The 19521-nt window shown below is 34.3% G+C and overlaps 2 protein-coding genes across 2 annotated transcripts; both read left to right on the top strand.

Moving 5' to 3' along the window:
* Positions 1–786: 786 nt before the first annotated feature.
* Positions 787–11550, top strand: LOC134257934 (uncharacterized protein C18orf63-like). The gene is made up of 15 exons (XM_062740504.1): positions 787–997; positions 3650–3728; positions 3877–3933; positions 4536–4647; positions 4737–4778; positions 4862–4938; positions 5060–5169; positions 5298–5394; positions 5573–5655; positions 6883–7063; positions 8706–9335; positions 9415–9508; positions 9980–10326; positions 10747–10833; positions 11416–11550. The coding sequence occupies exons 1-15, from the start codon at positions 855–857 to the stop codon at positions 11548–11550; spliced, it is 2274 nt and encodes a 757-aa protein (XP_062596488.1). The 5' UTR covers positions 787–854.
* A 2650-nt stretch (positions 11551–14200) lies between these two features.
* Positions 14201–16267, top strand: LOC134257933 (uncharacterized). Its single transcript, XM_062740503.1, has 2 exons — positions 14201–14375; positions 14630–16267. Exon 2 carries the CDS (start codon positions 14640–14642, stop codon positions 16176–16178), a length of 1539 nt encoding a protein of 512 aa, XP_062596487.1. The 5' UTR covers positions 14201–14375; positions 14630–14639; the 3' UTR covers positions 16179–16267.
* The last annotated feature ends 3254 nt before the right edge of the window (positions 16268–19521 follow it).

Raw genomic sequence — 19521 nt, 5'->3', positions numbered from 1 at the left:
TAAAAATAGAACCGTGACGGCGAATTTGAAAGGGGGGAAATGGTTTGCAATTATAAAATAACCCTGTATACAGTATTCCTTAATCATTGAAGCGGGCCCTTTTCTCAAGCAAATACTTTATATGTTAATTTATTCTGTCGTAAAATGAAATTAAGAAAATTTGTTCTTGTAAAATTTCTCCTTTTTTTTAAACCTTCACAAAGCTTACAAAATACTCGAATTTTGCATTATTTTCTCAGTTATTCAAACCTTGAATAGTTATATGCATACACAACTTTTTGTTACGTATATACTCATTTCGATTATTTAACACATTTTGTTTGTACGATTTAAGCTAGCCTTTAAAATTAACTTATATATACACGTACATTTACTCAGGAAAACTTCAATAAACGTGATACTTCTTGCCATTGAAATATTTCTTTCCATTTGAAATTAGAAACGGTAGGAGGTCGGTAAGTCCGGGGTATTAATGTCTGTTTTAAGACGGTAAAAATAAGGGCAGCCTAGACATTAATTTTTCACCCGTCAAACCAGTGAAAAGATGAAATATGTACCTTATATTGCCAAAGAATTCAGTCAGAGATTTAATCGAGCATTCCCTCGGAAACAAATTCATAAACTATAGGATTAGATCAAAATCACAAAAAAAAAATCTTCTCGTAAAGTAAAAAGTGTATTTACTTATCTGTTTATTTACCTGTTTATTTCTTATCCATCTTTTTGACAATCTTGATAGATCTTTTTCCATCTTTTGTTTGATTAAAAAAAAAATATTTTCGGGAACGGGATTCCAAAAATATTGAACAAAGATACAGCAGACGTTTTATTTTGGTTCCGACTGTAAAGTCAAGATGTACGGTAAAGACAATATTTCCACACCTGTCATTGTTTTGGCTGAATGTCCTCCCTTAGAAGAATTGCTTGCAATTACCGTATGCATAACAAGAAACCTCCATATTTCATCAACTCTACAACCTCACATCATACGATGCAGGTAAGTAAAATATTCAAGTACACCAGGGCCTGGTAGAACTACAGGGCACAGGCACTTTGTTAGCTTAGTACCCGCTGTCTTGGCAGACTCGTATACATCATACATGTACACGTGTATTCTGTAAAAGAATTTGACAGCATTTTCTAGTATTAGGCCATAGATTTATAAGGAATATCATCTCATAATGTTTGGACAACTGGTATCTCTACGGTGACGTACCTTCTTTGCCCGACAATAAATTTTACCACTATAGACAAACAAACAAACAAGGCCCCGTGAAGGAAATGAAATTATGATTCGTTGCACATATAACCAGGCGTAACTATACTATTACAAAATTGTAGCTCTCTGGGAACGAAAATTCGGATAGACAGAGGTTCGCAAATAAAGTACTTTAAAAATAATTTTTGATGCAATACATTGGATGAAGGAGTACAATATTAGGTACATGAAGTTCAAACTTGCCATATTAAACTAGAAGTGTTTGTGGAAAACTCATGCCCCCATATATAGAAGCCCATAGCGAGGACTGAAGATTCTCAAATTCAATTTAAATTCAAATTCAAAAACAAAATTGTTCGCATCTAAAGAAGATTTTGTCACAAGGAATACACCTGTGAAGTATAAAACTATTCAATAGTTGTGGCCAAAGTTAAAGATTTTTAAAAGTCAAACTCTAAAGTCAAGTTCAAAAGGTCAAAAATATTTATACCCATGGAAAGGTCTTGTCACAGTAAAAAAACTTATGTAAAGTACATGTATGTAAGCCCTAGCAGAGGGCTAGCACCAACTATTCAAAAGTTATTGCCAAGGTTAAAGTTAGGGCCTTTTTGGTAAAAGGGGGTCAGATTCCAAGATCAAGAGGTCAAATTTGGTGGTACCCTCAGAAAGGTGTTGTCACAAGGAATACACTTAACAAAACTTCTAAGTTTCACTCTAATAAATGTATTTATTTAAAAACTACTTGTCATTCTCATCGCATACTTTTCACAATTTGTAAGCTTTGGACAAAATTTAACCAAACCAGAAGTGATCTGAATCTTCGTCTGAGGCCAAGGTTTCTCGTTACAACGAGGTCAAAAACATTGTTACATGGTCCTGAACCACTTTAGAAACATTTAAATCAACAACTTCAACAGTAAGAAAATGGCGACAATTTGGTGCGCATGGCAGTCCAGTATCATCTTAAACAGTCTGAATCATCCTGAAAGAGGTGTACTTACCTACAAACGCCCAAGATAAAGACCAAAAGGCTTTTTCGCGCATTGGCCTGCTAACTCACCGGATCTGAATCCCATTGAACACATTTGGGACTTTTAACAGTAATGTCAAAGCCCCCCCCCCCCCTCCACACAATTTCAACGGTTTTGAAAGATCCCTGCAAAACGTGTGGCAGCAGATGGGTCAATCTCCTATTCTGGGCTACATGGTATCCATGAGAAAAGGATGTCGCAGTAATTAGAGCGAGTGGTGGTCTAATTCCATAAATATTGTTTTATGTGAATTTTATTTTGAGCGTACATTATGTCCATGACACTTTGCTTTAAAATCTTACGAGATACTTACTTGAAAATTACGCAACATCGAACTGAAATATGCATCATTAACCATGAATTAAAGATATTATTTTTTGTATGCATTTGTTCTTTATAACTTAAAAATGTTAGGTGACCGTGAACACTTAGAAGTTTGGTTCACTGTACACCTGTGAAATATGAAACCATAGCCCCATCCACTTAAAAGTTATGGGCAAGGTTAAAATTTTTGCGGACAAAGAGACAAACACACAGACGGACAGAAAAATGGACGGACAGGGCAAAATCTATCCCCATCCCGAATCTTCAATTACGGGGGCCAAAAAAAAAAACATACCATAAATGGAAAATTTTACGAGTAGATTCGTAACTTACCTGACCGATTTTTTCCCCATCTACCTGCAGTTCTGCAAAAAATGGTAATTAGATTTTTTTTATATGACAGTACATTTTTTTCTCAAGAAATTATAGTATTATTTCTCATGAAGACGTCAATGATACATGTAGGCTGATAAGAGAAATAACTCTAAATGATCATTTCAATGTAAAACGTTATTTTTGGTCAATTTTTACCGTATACCGTATTACTGTAATAATCTTGGGCATTTTACTAACACATTGTATTTCTAGTTTATTCAAAAAATATAATATATATTCCATTTTTATATTAGTAAACAGATGAATTTATCTTAAACATAGATAGTCATGATATGCATAAATCATGTTGAGGGTGCCGTCATGCGTAAGAACGTTATAAATTGATTCTATGTTTTCTAAAAAAAAAATATTATTTTCAAAAAGGATTTTATCATTGTGTTCCAGAGGTTATACTTAAGATGCCAAATGCATGTTTATAATATACATGTCTTCGGTATTTTTAAGTTATTTGCATCTACGAAAAAAAAAATCAGATATGAACAAAGACCAACAAAAAAGCTACAGCCTAAAATGAAGCAAATGGTCTACATAGCTTATTTTTTTCACAAGTGAAACCTGTTTTATTTAACGCAAAGCTTATTTCGGTGGAATCACGACGCTGTTTTATTATTTTGTTAAACATTCAAATATTATGTACATGTAAAGTTTTTTACTAGAAAATAAGTTTAATATTTTACAGAGAGCTAATATTTACGGAGCCAGAAATTATAGCAACGCCTTCCTTTAACACGGACAATGCATTTCACGTTGTACTGAAGGTAATTTTTTTCCTTCCCGTGTTCAGCAAACTTCATGTACACATGTATATATAACATCCTATTTATAAGCATTTGTTATATTCACAAAAATTTAATAAATTTAAAGGGCACTGAAATACAAAATGTAAATTCGTGTGGTTCATTTCAGAGGACGTTATTTAACACTGGGAAATTACAAGCAAGATTTTCCAAGATCGGTTTACAGGTATTTATTCCATATGAGATAGTACATGACGCATGGCTGAATAAATATTAACATGAAATTTTTGAAAAACAGGTGTTATAATTTGATCCAAGAGAAATAACAAAGCTGAGTTGGGCTGGGTTTCCAGTTACCACAAGTAATTGAGTCTACTTACAAAGTCATAATGATTATGTCTCGTGTAACCAGAGTTGGCAAGATCAAGTTAAAGAACAATGGGAAATGCATTTCTTACATAAAGTACATGGTGTCCAGATTTAGGTGAAAGAAATACAGACACTAGGACAGGGTGCATTGCATCTCATCATGGTGTCTTGTTCTAAATTTTGAATTTACCGGGTGGGAGTAAATACAAAACTTAGAACATGACAACTTCTAAATTTTGTGTTTACTCCCACCCGGTAAATTCAAAATTTAGAACATGACAATGGACTTATTCTGGTCAACAAGTTTTGGTTACATTTATAAAGGCTTCATTGATATCGTCCATCTGAAAATCAATATATAACGCTTTGTCCTGGTAAGGTTCAATTATATTTAGGCAAGTAATTACGGAGGAGGTGCACAGTTTGTGAGGGTGTACTAACTACACATTGTATGTTTAGTGTAGTGACCCCCAGCCTGTGACGACAGCCTTGTTCCAGTCCTGTATACACTACACCTTGCTGGCCAGAATCGCCCCATCCTGGAACAAAGCAGGGCAGTGGCTCATTCAGGGTAAAAGAGACAAATTAAACAAGACATACAATTTTGTGATTCCTGAGTTTAGTTATATTATAGTGCTAAAGCCAAAATGTCTTCTCTAGGTCGAGATTTTCTATCACACCAAGGATATGATAATGCCGTCAGTAAGTTCATTTTTCTCTTCGAGTTGTCGTTCTTTCCTTTTCATGAATGAGCATCTTGAAGTATTGTACTTATCTTTACCCAGAAATGGACCTGGTGGTCACTTTTGGTCAGCTGCATCTGTCCCTCGTAGCGTCCACTGTCAGGTTTCCTGCCCTACAGGTAAGGTGTAAAACTAGTGCGTTTCACCAACATTCTACAAGAGAGAATTGACTAGATATCCATATTATGTACTAAACAGTTATCTTACTCAGTTCAGTTTAAGTTGTTTTCTAAATTGTAGCTTTCTGACATTGAACTTCTTCCTCAAAGTTTAAAAAAGTTTACGGAAGACCGTAACTTTGTTATTTCTGGAGATTCTATTGGTTCTACATGGTGCCACGTGTTACCAAGGTACGTTAGCTTTTTTTTAAATTTCATTTTTTTTTTTTGCCAATTGTTAATTCAAAGCGCTCAAAAATCTATTTTGACAATGTAACCAAAGTTAAAGAATGTGATCAAAAAAGAAACTTCAACCTCAGTATGAAAAAGGGACAGATAGTGGGCATTGGTCGACAGCTGCCTACAGATGGTCCGTTCAAATCCTACAAAGAAATCAAAAGACACTGGAAAAATTCAGTAAGTCAAGATCAATTGATCAAATGTATTCTAATTTTGTAATAATCAATTTATATCTTTACTGACAATAATAGTATTTCCTGTGGGATAAAAAATTTGAAGAAGTGTATCATATGATTTTCTTTGATTTTTTTTTTGTTTGATTTTATTTTTGTTTCTTTTCTGCTTAATTTTGCAGTATGGATATCGACTACCTGAAAACGAGGAGGACATAATCTACTACCAGATCCATTTCAGACCTCTGGGGGACCGGGTGTTTACATATCCTTTAATATACATGTACCATCTTAAAAATACATTGGTTTATTAACTGTCGAGTAGTCACATCCTCTTTTTATAGATTTCAGAAATATATAAAGTCAAATCGGAGATGAAAAAAAAATGTTATTAATTCAAAAAGGAAATGGTGAAAAAAAAACTTACAGTCCTGTTACATCTCTTCTGCAATTATGCTCACATGGAAATGATTATTAATAAATATTTTGATTTTCAACTTAAGGATACAACTGAAACAAACAAGAAGAATAAACTAATGGGTTGATTTATATTTTTTGGACTTAGATTGGTTTTCAAGCCAGTATTGAAGCTAAAAAATCAATTCAAACAACAAAATCAGAAGCAGAGCAAACAATCAGAGGTTGGATCTGGCACTATTGAAAAGTACCGACCGGTCACACGCGCTGTGTGCTTCTAGTCAGGATCAGGAAATAACGGAAAAAATCCGTCGACAATACAGTGTGTATATAATTGCCTAACAATTAGAATGCAAAATGTCAGTCAGCATTTGACTTAATGATATAGTGTATTTGATGACAATGTCATTGTATCGACCGTAGAACTATTGATACTTTTGTTTCATCAACTTGTTTGTCAACAGCTTGCCTCTTTTAGAAATTGTATAAAATTAGACTAAGAGCTTGCTCTTGTGTATTAAATCAACTGAAAGAGATGATATTCAGCTGATAAAATTATATCGCTGTATTTAAAGGGAAGTTAATGATAAAGAGTTTACGTAATCACGTTAACTTTATCATTAAGCTTTATTTTTAGACTACCATTACCATTAACTTCTTTTTCAAGTAAAACATTAAACTGTGAAACATATGTCAGACTCTGTGGTATCTTTCATGTTGAACTCTCTTGGATATATCAAGTCGTCATATGAATAGAATTACTTATGTTTTTTGGTGATGCGTCGTCGATATATATCAAATCTCTATCATACTGGTATTTTATTGCAAAATTGTAGACTTTCTTTGATTTTCAAATTTATTCCCTTTTGTTACCGCACTTAAAAATTTAATCAATTTTTTATCATGATTTAACATTATTAACAAAGTTTAAATGAAAAATGAAACTTAATGCGACTAAACTATTTAAACCAACTAGAAAAAATTCAATTGCTTTAAGGCATCTGTGTTTTTTTTAAACACTGTCTTTAAAGAAAAGGAATCGATATTAATTTTATTTCTCCCTGACTGACATCACTTACCCTGATGTATGTCTGAGGGCCCGGGACATCCACTGTCTCCCCCGGGTTAACCCCAAACCTATACTTGTCGCCTTTCTCCAGGACCTGAAAAACAAGATGTCCACGGTGTGTGGCTACCGATTACAGTTTCAGTCCAAGGCGAGCTATCTAACTATGGAACTCTGTTCTGTTAATAAGGTGAGTATTGTATTCTTTTATTTATTGAACATGTAAATATGTTAATCAATTCTCGAACTTGTTTAAAAACATATATCTAAGTGAAAGTGTACCAGTCTGTGTTGTGAAGAGACAGATAAACCAGGGTTACAGATCCAAGTTGAAGTCATAATGTTTATCATGAAACTCTGTTATTTTGTCACCTTTAGCGCCTTTTTCTGAAGTACATGTATTTCAATATTAAACAAATGAGTCAGACACTGTGCATCGTCTCAAGCCACGGTCCGGAGTCCGCATATAGCTCTCAGAATGGGAGAGGATCGTACATTTTGGCCGTGGTTTGCGACGATGGACTCTGTGGTATCTGTTAATTCAATTTCTCGGGTATGAATTAATTCGAGTCGACAAATGAATGAAAGTAACTATTCATACGTCATCGATGTATTAAAATGTGAAGTCGACGGCCATGCAATTGTTTTCTTCTCGGGCATGTTTTTGACAGGTCTGTTTAAAATGGCTGCCCAATGGGTACCCATGATTTAACAGACTGTAGGAAGACTTGATCTCCAAAACCTAAGTCGTAACTGTTAGAAACTCAAGCATCGTAAATACTAAGTTCGGAGTATTAATGTGTACAGTAAAAATGTTTTAACAAAATAATTTGGCAAATGATCAATGACTTTTTATTGAAAAACAGCTGTCTTTGGTGTCAGAACGCCTGGACTGAACTTTATTGCTGAAAAGTCGTTTGTTTCGATGTTATTGATTCTAGTAGATTTTGTCATCTTAAATCTTCTAAAGGTCTTTTGGAATTTTTAAGTATCCACATCTGATTTACCACTTATCGAATATATTTGTTACACAGTACTCCTGGAGTCTCCATATTATATACTTTACCAATTTTAATATATTTTAGTGAGGACTATAGAGACTTGGGAGAACATTTACTAGAACCGGCTGTGTATTTTTGTTTAGAAGAATATTTTTTAGTTGAAATATCCGTTATTAGTATGTTGGTTCAAATTCAATATCAACACCTCGAGAAAAACAATTTTAAGAATACTCCATTCTCCATTTCTCGTACTCCATTGATTCTAACACAAGAATTCATAATATTTATGAATGTTTGAAGGATTTGAAGTCCTAATCTTTAGTTCTTTTATGAAATTTTATGATATTTATAATTAATGTGATTTAAGGTCCTCATTATTTACTATACTCACGTCACCTGTAATGACGTGTCAAGCAGAACTATATAGTTGTTTGGGAAATATTGTTCGATTAATGCGAGGTTCGTAACAAGGTATATGCATTGAAGATTGTTTTTGTCTTCGACTTTCCCTGCTCGCTTAGCTCTGTTACATTAAATGTCAAATTTAAATTGTTTTTGTGTTTTTATTGCATATTGAAATTAAGGAATTAAATGTGATTGGCAAAGAACGCAACTAAGCTGTTTTTATCTTATAAATCAATGAATAAGTCAAGAAGGAAAACGAGGAAGACATACATGTAAAGTGCGTTTTTTGTGCGATTTGTTCCCTCCTATGTAAATCGCCGCCACAAAAACTTGCTACATAGATAAATAAATAAAATGTATTTATGATTCATATTTCAAACATCAGTATGTACATTAAGGTTACAGATTTATTTTTTCGTTGGTCAGAAGGAGCAAGAGAAGACAGATAACAGTAATCTGGGACAGAAATGTAAGACTCCTGGTAAAGTTATCTACAGAAACTTCCCACTCCCTTCCCAGAATCCATCTCAAAGTAATGTTATCTCAAGTACGTCTATACCCCCCGTCAGATCGTCAGATGCAGTAACCAGTGACACACATACCAAAACAGATAATGTAACAAAAAGTAACACTGAATCCTTGGGAAGAGGTGGTTTTACTGGAAATGCCGCAGAGTCCATCACAAATACAAAAGGAACTCAAGGTAGAACTGCTGTTAGTTCAGATATGAGTGAAATCCCAAAAGTTTTCAACTCAGGTCAGACACATTTGGCATCTCAGAACACTAATGACAGACATGTGATTCCACCTACTCAAGCAGCAAACTCTGATACGTGTGTTGCCAGTTTGGGAGAAGAAAGGATCGTTCCAAGGTTCCAAGCAAAGAAACCTACTAATTTTGTGACAAAGACAACCTCAAGTATAGATTCACAACCTTCCAGAATTGTTCCAGTATTCAAAGGAAAGGTAGCCAGTGGAAAAACAACAGGGAGTGGTAAAAAGCTACAAAAGGAGCCAAGTACAGAAAAACAGAAACAACCAGTCATATTCAAAAGTGTAAATATCTTGTTATTGAAAATTTTTTTTTCTCATTTTTTTTACCTTTTTTAATCTAACGACTTGTACTTTTTTAAAGGTTTCTACGCCAAGATTAACAGTTTCCTCAAAAATCTCTGATATGATGACGAAATCATCCACTGGACAAGTTACAAGTCAGCAACTCAACAAAAGTAAGTCACTTCATTTATTTTTGGGGTAAAATGAACCGCAGAATCAATGAAGAGTGTAAATGCATGTTTCTACATAGAAACTAAATTAATGTTTATGTATTGTACTATTTTAAAATAAAATGTGCATGCAAATAATAGATATTGCTTCTAAATCACTAGAAGCGTTTACTGGAAATTAATTTTCGTGGGGGGGTCAATTTTCGTGGTTTTCAAGGTGTGGTGAGACCCATGAATTTATATCCACCAGAAATGCAATTTTTCACATACTAGTATATTACTACTGAACAATTCTTCAACCACGAAATCAAATACCCCTGAACCAATATATTTTCCTCAAACCACGAAAATTTGACCCCTCGAAAATATGTGATTTTACAGTATATATATTAATGCATTAGGATCATTACATGGAAGTTATATTTTATTGTTTAAATGATTACTGTAGAATGTAGTATACAATCACGTTTGTAGACATCAAGCCTCCAATCACACCAACTTTGCTGAGACGAGAAAATGGTTTGAACTCGTCACATCCGCTTCCATCTACACCATGCAGAACAGTACCAGCTTTAACACCGTCTTTGTCACAAGGAGTTCATCACAGAACCCCTTCTCAAATAACGTCTGCTACAGTTTATCGAAATACACCAAAAAATACACCAAACGCCACTCCAAAAAGGCTGTCAACTTTACTGCAGACTGAAAGTGGACAGAAATCCACTCCCATATCTCGGACCGTGAACAATTATGATCAGGATTCCGATGACGATTTCCTGAAGTCACCATCTGTTTGTGTTAAAAAGAGACCAAATAATGAGGTAAATTCCTGATATGTTGTTAAGCAACTGATCCTTAGGAAAATGTTCCATAGAAATCACATTGTTCATTCTGACATCTTTAAGACCTTTGGTGTGAGTCGATGGCTCAAACAGTTTTTATTAGAACATTTTTCAAGTTACAAAGTTACACAAATACTTCACAACCTTGACTTTGGGAACAGGACTTCTATAGATTTTGCGGTGATACCACTATATTTACTAATATCTGTGTGTCTGCATGGTGTGTCTAAATATATAATTTTTTATAGTGATACTTTACGTCTGTTTTCAATGAACCTCAACGAAAGTATTTACTTTCCTTTCACTTCCTTTGCGGAATCTTCTCTTTGTCAGTTTTTTAGTTGATTTTGAGTTTATATCAGGAAATGTGATAATTTTATGGGTTTTTTTAATTTCCAGCAACCAGACAATGTTGTATCTAAGAAACCCAGATCAAAGCCTGCAGTACAGAACGTGGACGTAGAGGCCTTGGCAATAGAAGGACAGGTATAGATTGTATTGTATATATAGGAGTTATAATCGGTCCTTCAGGATGAACTTTTGTTAACAGTTTTAATGAGGCAGAATTCGAAAATGTTACAGATGGTTCATCGTCGCAAACCACGGCCAAATGTACGATCCTCTCCCATTCTTGGAGAGAGCTGTATGCGGACTCCGAACTATGGCTTGAGGCGATACAGATGGTTATATTTGTTCATTTGTCTATGCATCTGTCCCTGGTTCTTTTTGTTCATTTCATTCCGTTCATTTTAAAATTACTGATTCATATAAGACATAAAAAGCCACGCCTTCAGTATAAAAAAAGTTTCACGTGTGGTATTGTAGGGAATTATTGTGCCAATAGTGGGTGACTTAAAATTACCGTTTTGCTTTGAACTCAGTATGTAAGGATGCTGCCCTCATTATTTTCATTGCACTGAGGGATCTGCTATAAGTAGAGGGTTGTGTCATTTACTTTTTAATTTTTAATTGATTAATAATATACTTTTAATTCCTACATACTTTCAGGGTATGGGGATCTATTCACTTACATGTAATATTCGAGTTCTAATTGTAACCTTTTTACAGTTAAACAAAGTGAACAGTGTGACAATGATATCATGGCTGAAAACCAGGGGTGTCCAATGTAGAACCAAAGACAAGAAACAAGAGCTAGTTACCAAAGTCCTCGCTGCGCTGAATGTCCGAGTCAGCGAGCAGTGACTGTCATACAATCTCACTCTTTTCTGTTTTATATCACATCGTGGTGAATAAAAATTTGTTCAAACTTGCTTCATTGTATTTTTTCTAAATTGACCAGGTTCATTGTAATGATTTTACAGATACGTTTACGTTACAAACCGGCTGAAGCTTCAAACAGATTATGGAGGAAAAATTAAAACATAGCAAATAAATGTTTATTTAAGATAAATGTTTTTGATGAAAAGTTAACTAAAAGAACTTTCATGTCATACAAGACAACAAAAAAGAGAACAAGTATTTCATTATACACAAACAAAACATATTGCTTCATAATTCTTTTTTATTATTTCGATGACATTTTAAGGCACTTCCAATTATAATGAAAATCGTATTTATACAGTTTTCCAATTCTTGTTTTATAATTTGATCAATATCTAGCGTAAAACGTGAAGATAATGAACAGCATTCTTGAAAAAGTCCAAATATAAGGATGAACAACACAGACCTCTGATAACATCAGTGATAGATGTACAAGTAATTTAGAGGAGTAAACACCCCCTGTCAAAAGGTCACACCCACCGTTAGTTCCTTTTTCAGGATCTGATAAACTGAGAAATCCGTGCAAGATTCAAGAACCTTACGTATGAAAACAGGCATTCAAAATTAGGGTTAACAAAGAGGTTGTTTTCAAACCAGGTTATTGATCATAGAATTGTTGACTTTAATTACGGGATTTATGATACTCACGTTGTTGTAACATATTCTTAAATAATCTGTCTCATTTGTTCGTATGAAGAACATGCTCTTAGACAATCAACTGGAAAACAACTCGAGCATCTTTTCAATATCAACATCAGATTACTTGCTTGCAGAATCAGAATGATTTTAACAAAGTAAATGACCAATGATAAGATATAAATTTGTTAGCTCATTAATTGAGAAAGCAGTTTTCTGAGTTGAAAAAGGTTTCATTTATCGTGGGGAATCGTTGAATAAATGTGTTTTATTGCTTCTGATTTTTGCAAAAAATCTTTTTTCCGGGAGAAATTTACTATGTTAGGAAAACAAACATATCTACGAGGGGCAATTCAAAAGTTCTGGCAACTGTTTAATAAAAAAATAACCGTTTTACGGAAGTTATTGAGTTTGGTATCATTGGAAAGATCAGAAAAATATACACCTATTGTGACGTCACTTTATAAATTTTATGACGTAATAACTCCGAAAATGACGTCAGAATATAGAATGTTTAGCATACTGAAAAGTTGCGTTTTTATCTATATGAGACGATTTTAAAAGTGCTGCCAAAGGCTTATTTGAAAAAAATATTTCAAACAAATTTTTAATTTGCAAAGAGGTAGAGTAGGACTATGATACTGTTTATCAGCAATTTCATTATTCATTGTATAGTCTGTATACTAGCACGGTTTATGTCCGGTTATGCTATCATCGACATTCATTTAAGATTCTTATTTACATGATACGGCTGGATTTTCGGTCTTTTATATAGCTCTCCATTGTTTGAAATAAAACATGTCCTGTATTAAACTGAAGTATATTAATGCAGTTTTCATCAAATATATTTTGAGTAATAGGACTCTTACCATTTACGAATAAAATGTATACTAAATCTTGCACCTGACTTGATTCTGTCCGTATTTTTTTCATATTAATTCAACTTCGGCGCCCCAAAACTCACTACTGCTTTTGACTCTTGAATCCAAAAAATAAATATAAGTTACACAGACATTTGAAATCTTATTCATTTTCGATGCATTAAAATTTGCGAATATGTGGAGGTACGGTGGGGTTACAACTGCGCTGCCGCCATTTTGGATTTTACGAGAAAATATGGGGCACACTAAACTTAACTTCTCTGGAGCCTTCATCGATCCCACAAATCTGGTTAAAACACCTGACGAATTTATGCCATCAAATTTTGGAACACGTACGATCGCCTATTTTTCTTTGATTGTCAACTTTGTCTTTTTCTCACAGTTACGTCCCTTTTACACAATAGTTTGAGCGAGATTCGATCAAAACATGCTAAGTCTGACACTCGCTAAAACCATTTCACAACAAAAAGATCTCCGAAATAGAACACCAAATGATAGATTGTAGTCTATGTAAACATTCTACCATCTTGCATTTGCGTCCGTTAGCTTGCGTCCGAGTAATGACCAAAAGTTGTCTTGAAAATTTTAACTTGATCAAGTTTTGTCTTTTGTTACGTCATTTTTATGGTTAGTATACTAAACATTCTATATTCTGACGTCATTTTTGGAGTTATTACGTCAAAAAAATTATAAAGTAACGTCACAATAGGTGTATATTTTTCTGATCTTTCCAATGATATCAAACTCAATAATTTCCATAAAACGGTTAATTTTTTATTAAACAGTTGCCAGAACTTTTGAAATGCCCCTCGTACTATTCAGCTGAGATTGTGTAAGATAAATTATTTCTGTTTAATATGTTCTATCCACTAGAATGTTATCATAAGAAAAATAAGGAAATTTTATGATTTCAATGCATGTTCTGTGTACTCTGGAATCGGACAATGTGACAAATCAATGAAGAAGTGACAGTTTACTAATATTGTACAAATACAAATTCCTGTGTCTCTTATCAACTATAACCGGAGTCAAAACAAATGATATCTACCTAATATGGGTCTCCTATCTGACCAGATTAGGTAGATCGATCAAACCCGGCCAAATGGACAGAAACCTGATTTAGGCATGTGCACTAGCTCTCAAAAATGGAAAGCCTCTACCTGGAAATGGTGCATGTTTTGATAAGATAAAGAAAGTTTTTGTCTCTGAGGTTTTAAAAGTATCCGTCGGGTAAGTTTTTACCCCTTGAGCCTGTCATGAATTCTTAATTGAATTCATACAGTTTTGTTTTAATTGATGATTTCATCCATCAGATAACCTAAAAATAGGCAAATATCTCATTTTTGGCAACAATTTGGATATTTTTCCCGCTGTGTGTCAAAAAATGAAATACTGCTTTTGATTTAGCGCCATAAATCTTTACAAATTTCCGAAGATATAAAGGAAACATTCGCTAACGTACATTGTAAATTTAATTTTCAAAGGGCTGTTATCATGAGTGCGGATAAGAAAAGGCGGTCGTCCAAGGTGGGCGATTCAAATATGGAGATGACAGCAGTTCAAAATAACGAAACAAAGCAAGAAAATGGGAAACAAGAAAATGGGAAGGTACCGAAAGAGGAAACGAAGACATCGACGAAAGACGACAAGAAGACGGACAAGCCTAAAGTGATAGCCGTGAAAACTGCAGAGTCGAATCACCATGATCCCAATATTGTGGACAAAGTGGAAGAAATAATGGAGGATATCCACTGCTGTATCCGGGTTCAAAACAAGATGTGCTTCAAAGTGTTTGTATTCCTTGTGGTCCTTGTTCTAGACAGTGCTGATCTGATTTCTGATTGGCTGCTTTTCCGTGATGTGTTCATCACAGAGGAAGGTCTTGTGTATGGACCCCCGGAAGATGCGCTCACGTACGCTTTACTAGCTTTCTCTATTTTGGGAACGCTGACTTTTATTTTCGAGGTGGTAAATCTTTGGTGGGAGATTTTCCGAAATAATCCCTGGATTGATTCAGATCTAGCCTCAACCATCACCATATGGATAGAGGACGTACCACAAATTATCATTAACGTTCTGATCGTTTTATGTCGAGAGGAGGCCATTAGTTACTTCCAGCTGGTCAAGGCATCTGTTTTAATCATCGGAGTTGTTATAAGAATTATTGTATCTCTAATTCGATATTGCTCGAAAAAGAATCTAGAGGAAGCTAAAAAACGAACCGCGGAATCACGGCGTCACGTGGCATATAGGGTCTTCATCATGTTTGGGTTGATATGTATATTAGCTGGGTCAGTCGCTGTTTTTATGCTCACACAGTTTGAAAGACACCCGGATGGAGCTGTACAGTTCAATTTACCGAAAACAGCTTTTGAAGGAAAATTCCACGAAGAGAAATACTTTGATAACGTCAGTATATATCTAAACCATCCAGTATTTGACACGAGCACTGGGAGTTCTCAGATTGCTTTTATTCGTTTGATTAGCATCTATGACATCAGAAATAAGGAGGACAAGATTTTCAAACTATCGTATAAGGAAAGTTCAAAAGATAAGTTCATCATATGGGAATCTGATAATAGTGGAATTCTTCAGGCAAAAGAATGCTTTAGGATCAACAAAGGCAACAAACATGTCACTATAGATAATCCTTGTTCCACGTCTTATATTTCTTCTCCATCTGATTTCACATTTAAGTTCCATTTTATAAAACCTTCCATACCAAAGCTGATATTTGGTGATATAACATATAACGTCAAGGTTAAAGAGAGTAACGTATGTCGTGATCCATCTACAGATATCGTTACCAAACCAAACAAACGTACAGGAAGCGGAAACACTCGATCTCCCGTGATACATTACTACCGCGCCCATATAAGCTCGGACTCGCATCTCCTGACAGATAAGTTATACCAGTACCCAGATGACTTAACTGACATAGCGGAAGTGTGGAAGACAGGATTCGCTTCCTGTGAAAGTTCGGGAAGTCTGGCACCACATAGAGACACATCATTGTTGACTACCTGCTCATAAATTTGAAAAAGGGAGATAAATCCTTTGACAAGCATTTTTTGTGTGGGTTTAGGCATGTGTGGTTCTGAAAAAATTTAACTGACATTTTTTTGGAAAAATATCATTATTGATGCGATTATTAATGCAAATGCTACATTAAGGTTTGTCTTTAGATACAAAAACTGTAACGAAAGTCGTGAGATATCTTTTATACATGTATCTAGATGAACTCTTTGCTCTCCAAAAACCCTTCTTTACTACATCAAATTTACAGCAAGAATATAACACCCGATACTTTTTTCTCCTTCTGTTGATAAATATAACGTTGCTAAATTGACGTTGAGTAAATTGCACAAGAAGCAATTTCAATGCACAGTGAGGGGGGAGGGGGATCCGTTGAAAAATACGCATTGTAAAGTGTATATTGAAAATTGTGTTTGCTCTTTCCTCCAAAATTCTATAGGTTTAATCGATTTAAATAAGATACACATGTAGAAATTCTCAATGAAATCAAAAGAGTAGATCTCCCTTCTGAATTATGATATTCAAGAAAAAGACGTGCATGCACAATAAGATATCACAATTTATATTTTTTCATTGGTAAGAGTATTAATGATTTTTCTGAAACGATTTTAAGTTCTATAAGTATATATATCAAGAAGTGATGATACACAAGATTCTACTAAAACTTTGTTCGATCCAACATAAGAATCTTCAGACATAAATAAAATACCTCCTTTTTCTGTTTGGCGTATTCAAACTTAAAATCTCTTATTATACCAAAGAGAAAATAAATATAACTTTTGAATGACTGTGTTTTGATGAAATTCGGAACACAGATGTTTTGTTTTTAGGAGGGATAATTTCTTTTCCCACATTATTTTCTCCTCCAATATTGTATCTGTAAATGTTGTTATCACTGCAATATTGTTACTATCGTAAGGTTTATTAAAGAAAACATAATATATGAATTGTCATTTATAAGTACTTTTTAAAATTAGCAGTGAGCAGTTGGTAACAAAGGCATTGAACAGTTTGCTGGAAGCATTGGAAGAGCTGGTGGCTGTCGTATATGGAATTATTATTTCATTACTTCTAAAAAAAAAATAAATCCAAAATATCGATAAATGATGAGTTTTTAATTTGTTTCCTTTGTAAAGTTATACTTTGTTGGTAACAAAATCAGTCACATTTTTCTCTGAAAAATATATACTTAAAACGGGCAAGGGACAAGGGATTTTTTGATTCTCTGTTACTGTTATTCATACGAGCTGAAAGCTAGGCTGATTCTTTACTTTAATATGTATTACTACGTTAACATTACATACACTGTAGTTTGTTCCCTAGAATTTTGTTTCTGCAATTAATTGAAACTTACAGAGTGAGTACCCAACCAATGGAACGTCCACTACATCATGGAATCAGTGTCTAACTCGAACCCAAACCAGCCCCGAAATAAGGCCCCATCAAGGACCTAGTCCTCAATGCGTGATCAAAGTTTTACATACTAAAAAAATCTTAATAAATCTTCTCCTCAAGAACTCAGATCTTTGATCTGTCATATTGATATGGTCCAAGCGTTCTCAGGTAGTTGTTCTGTGGGATTAAAGGTGCTTAGGCACAGATTTGAACGTAGTATTTTCTCCAATTTATTTCTGTATAAAATCACCACTTATATATTGCAATAGCATTTCACACGAAAATATGATAAAAAAAATTAATTTATCTGGAAATTATTGGGATTACGAATTCCGGGATGCGTTTGATTAACACATCCTTGCACTTTCTCAAATTTTAACTTTATAATTAGTACTTAAGAAAAAGGGATTATGTTGCGTATTAATGAAAATATTGCATCTTTAATCCTGAAATTTCAGAGTAGAAATGTTTGGGGGAAAAAAACCCACCCACTAGTCATTCCATGCTCAGTGTTGTGTACAGAGTTTATCAAATTGAATACATACGTGAAACGTAAACAAGCTAATTCAGAGAATTCGTGTCCCCCGCTTAGGGAAAAAGTCGGATCCCCCTGACTGAATTTGTAAAATTATTAAATGTATACATGTATACTGAAGCAAATAAAATACATGTACGATGTCAATATGCATATAAAGATTTGATTGCTTATTCTTTATTATGTGTATAGAAGATTCTTTTTATATATAATATATATCACACTGTAATGATGATTTTATAACCTCGTAATTTTTTCATTTCACATGCTGAATACTATCATTTAGTAAAAAAAAAGAAAAGTATTTAGAAAAAAAAAATAAGGATCGACCGAAATTCGAGCCCGGGACCTCTCACATGTGAAGCGAGAGACATACCACTAGACCACGGAGTCGCTTTACATGGTGACAGGTATATATATGCAGAACTAAAGTCACATACATGTATATATTCATGCTCGGTATTCTCAAAATTTTACACAATCCATGGTGTTTGATTTATTTAGCCTTTCTTAAACAGTTCTAATAGATGTAATAAGAATATAAAGTCCGCCGAGAACCTGTTTTATACGCAATAACTCTCCTCATGCCCCTGTGCTAAAAATAGCGACATGTAATACTATAAATACTAATAAAACAAACGGGGCGGGGCACTTTGAGAAGGGTGAGAGAGGTCCTAGGGAGTTTTGGTATAAAATTACATTGCATAAGCTCAAAATCTTCTTGAAATATCGCCCGGAAATGATAGTGTTACACACAGACAGAATGTTCAAATTTACGACCTTGAATTTTGACCTTTTGACCTCAAAATCGATAGGGGTCTTCCTTCGGCCACAGGGAGTTGTTTTGTAAAATTTCAATGCAATAGCTCAAATGGTTCCAGAGATATCGTGTGGAAACGAAAGTGTTATAACAGACAGAATTTGCTTATTTATGACCTTGACCTTTGACCTTTTGACCTCAAAATCAATAGGGGTCTTCTTTAGTCCATAGGGAGTTGCTATGCCAAATTTCATTGCAAAAGTTCAAAGGGTTCTCGAGATGTCATGTGGAAACGAAAGTGTTACAGACAGACAGAAAGATGGACGGACAGATGGACAAACCCAAATTAATATCCCCCACTTTTCAAGCGGGGGACAACTAGCGCACGAGCTCTGTTATTGTTGTCCCCCGGTTTCGCGAAAGCGAGAGTACAATAAATATAATGCGTCTGTCAGTCTGTAACCTTGGTCATATCTTTTGAATGAGAAGAGATAGGGCTTTCATATTATACATGTATATTACCTGTGACAAGACCTTTCTAAATAAACTATGATTTTTGACCCCGTGACCTTGAAATTTGATCTACTTAAAAAACTAAACATTACATTTAATTGGTCATAACTTTTAAATGAGAGGAGGTAGGGCTTTCA

Source organism: Saccostrea cucullata, unplaced genomic scaffold, assembly GCF_032062105.1.
Source record: "Saccostrea cucullata isolate Sc308-1 unplaced genomic scaffold, CSIRO_AGI_Scuc_v1 ctg800, whole genome shotgun sequence".
NCBI lineage: Eukaryota > Metazoa > Mollusca > Bivalvia > Ostreida > Ostreidae > Saccostrea > Saccostrea cuccullata.
This window is presented reverse-complemented; position numbering and strand designations above follow the sequence as displayed.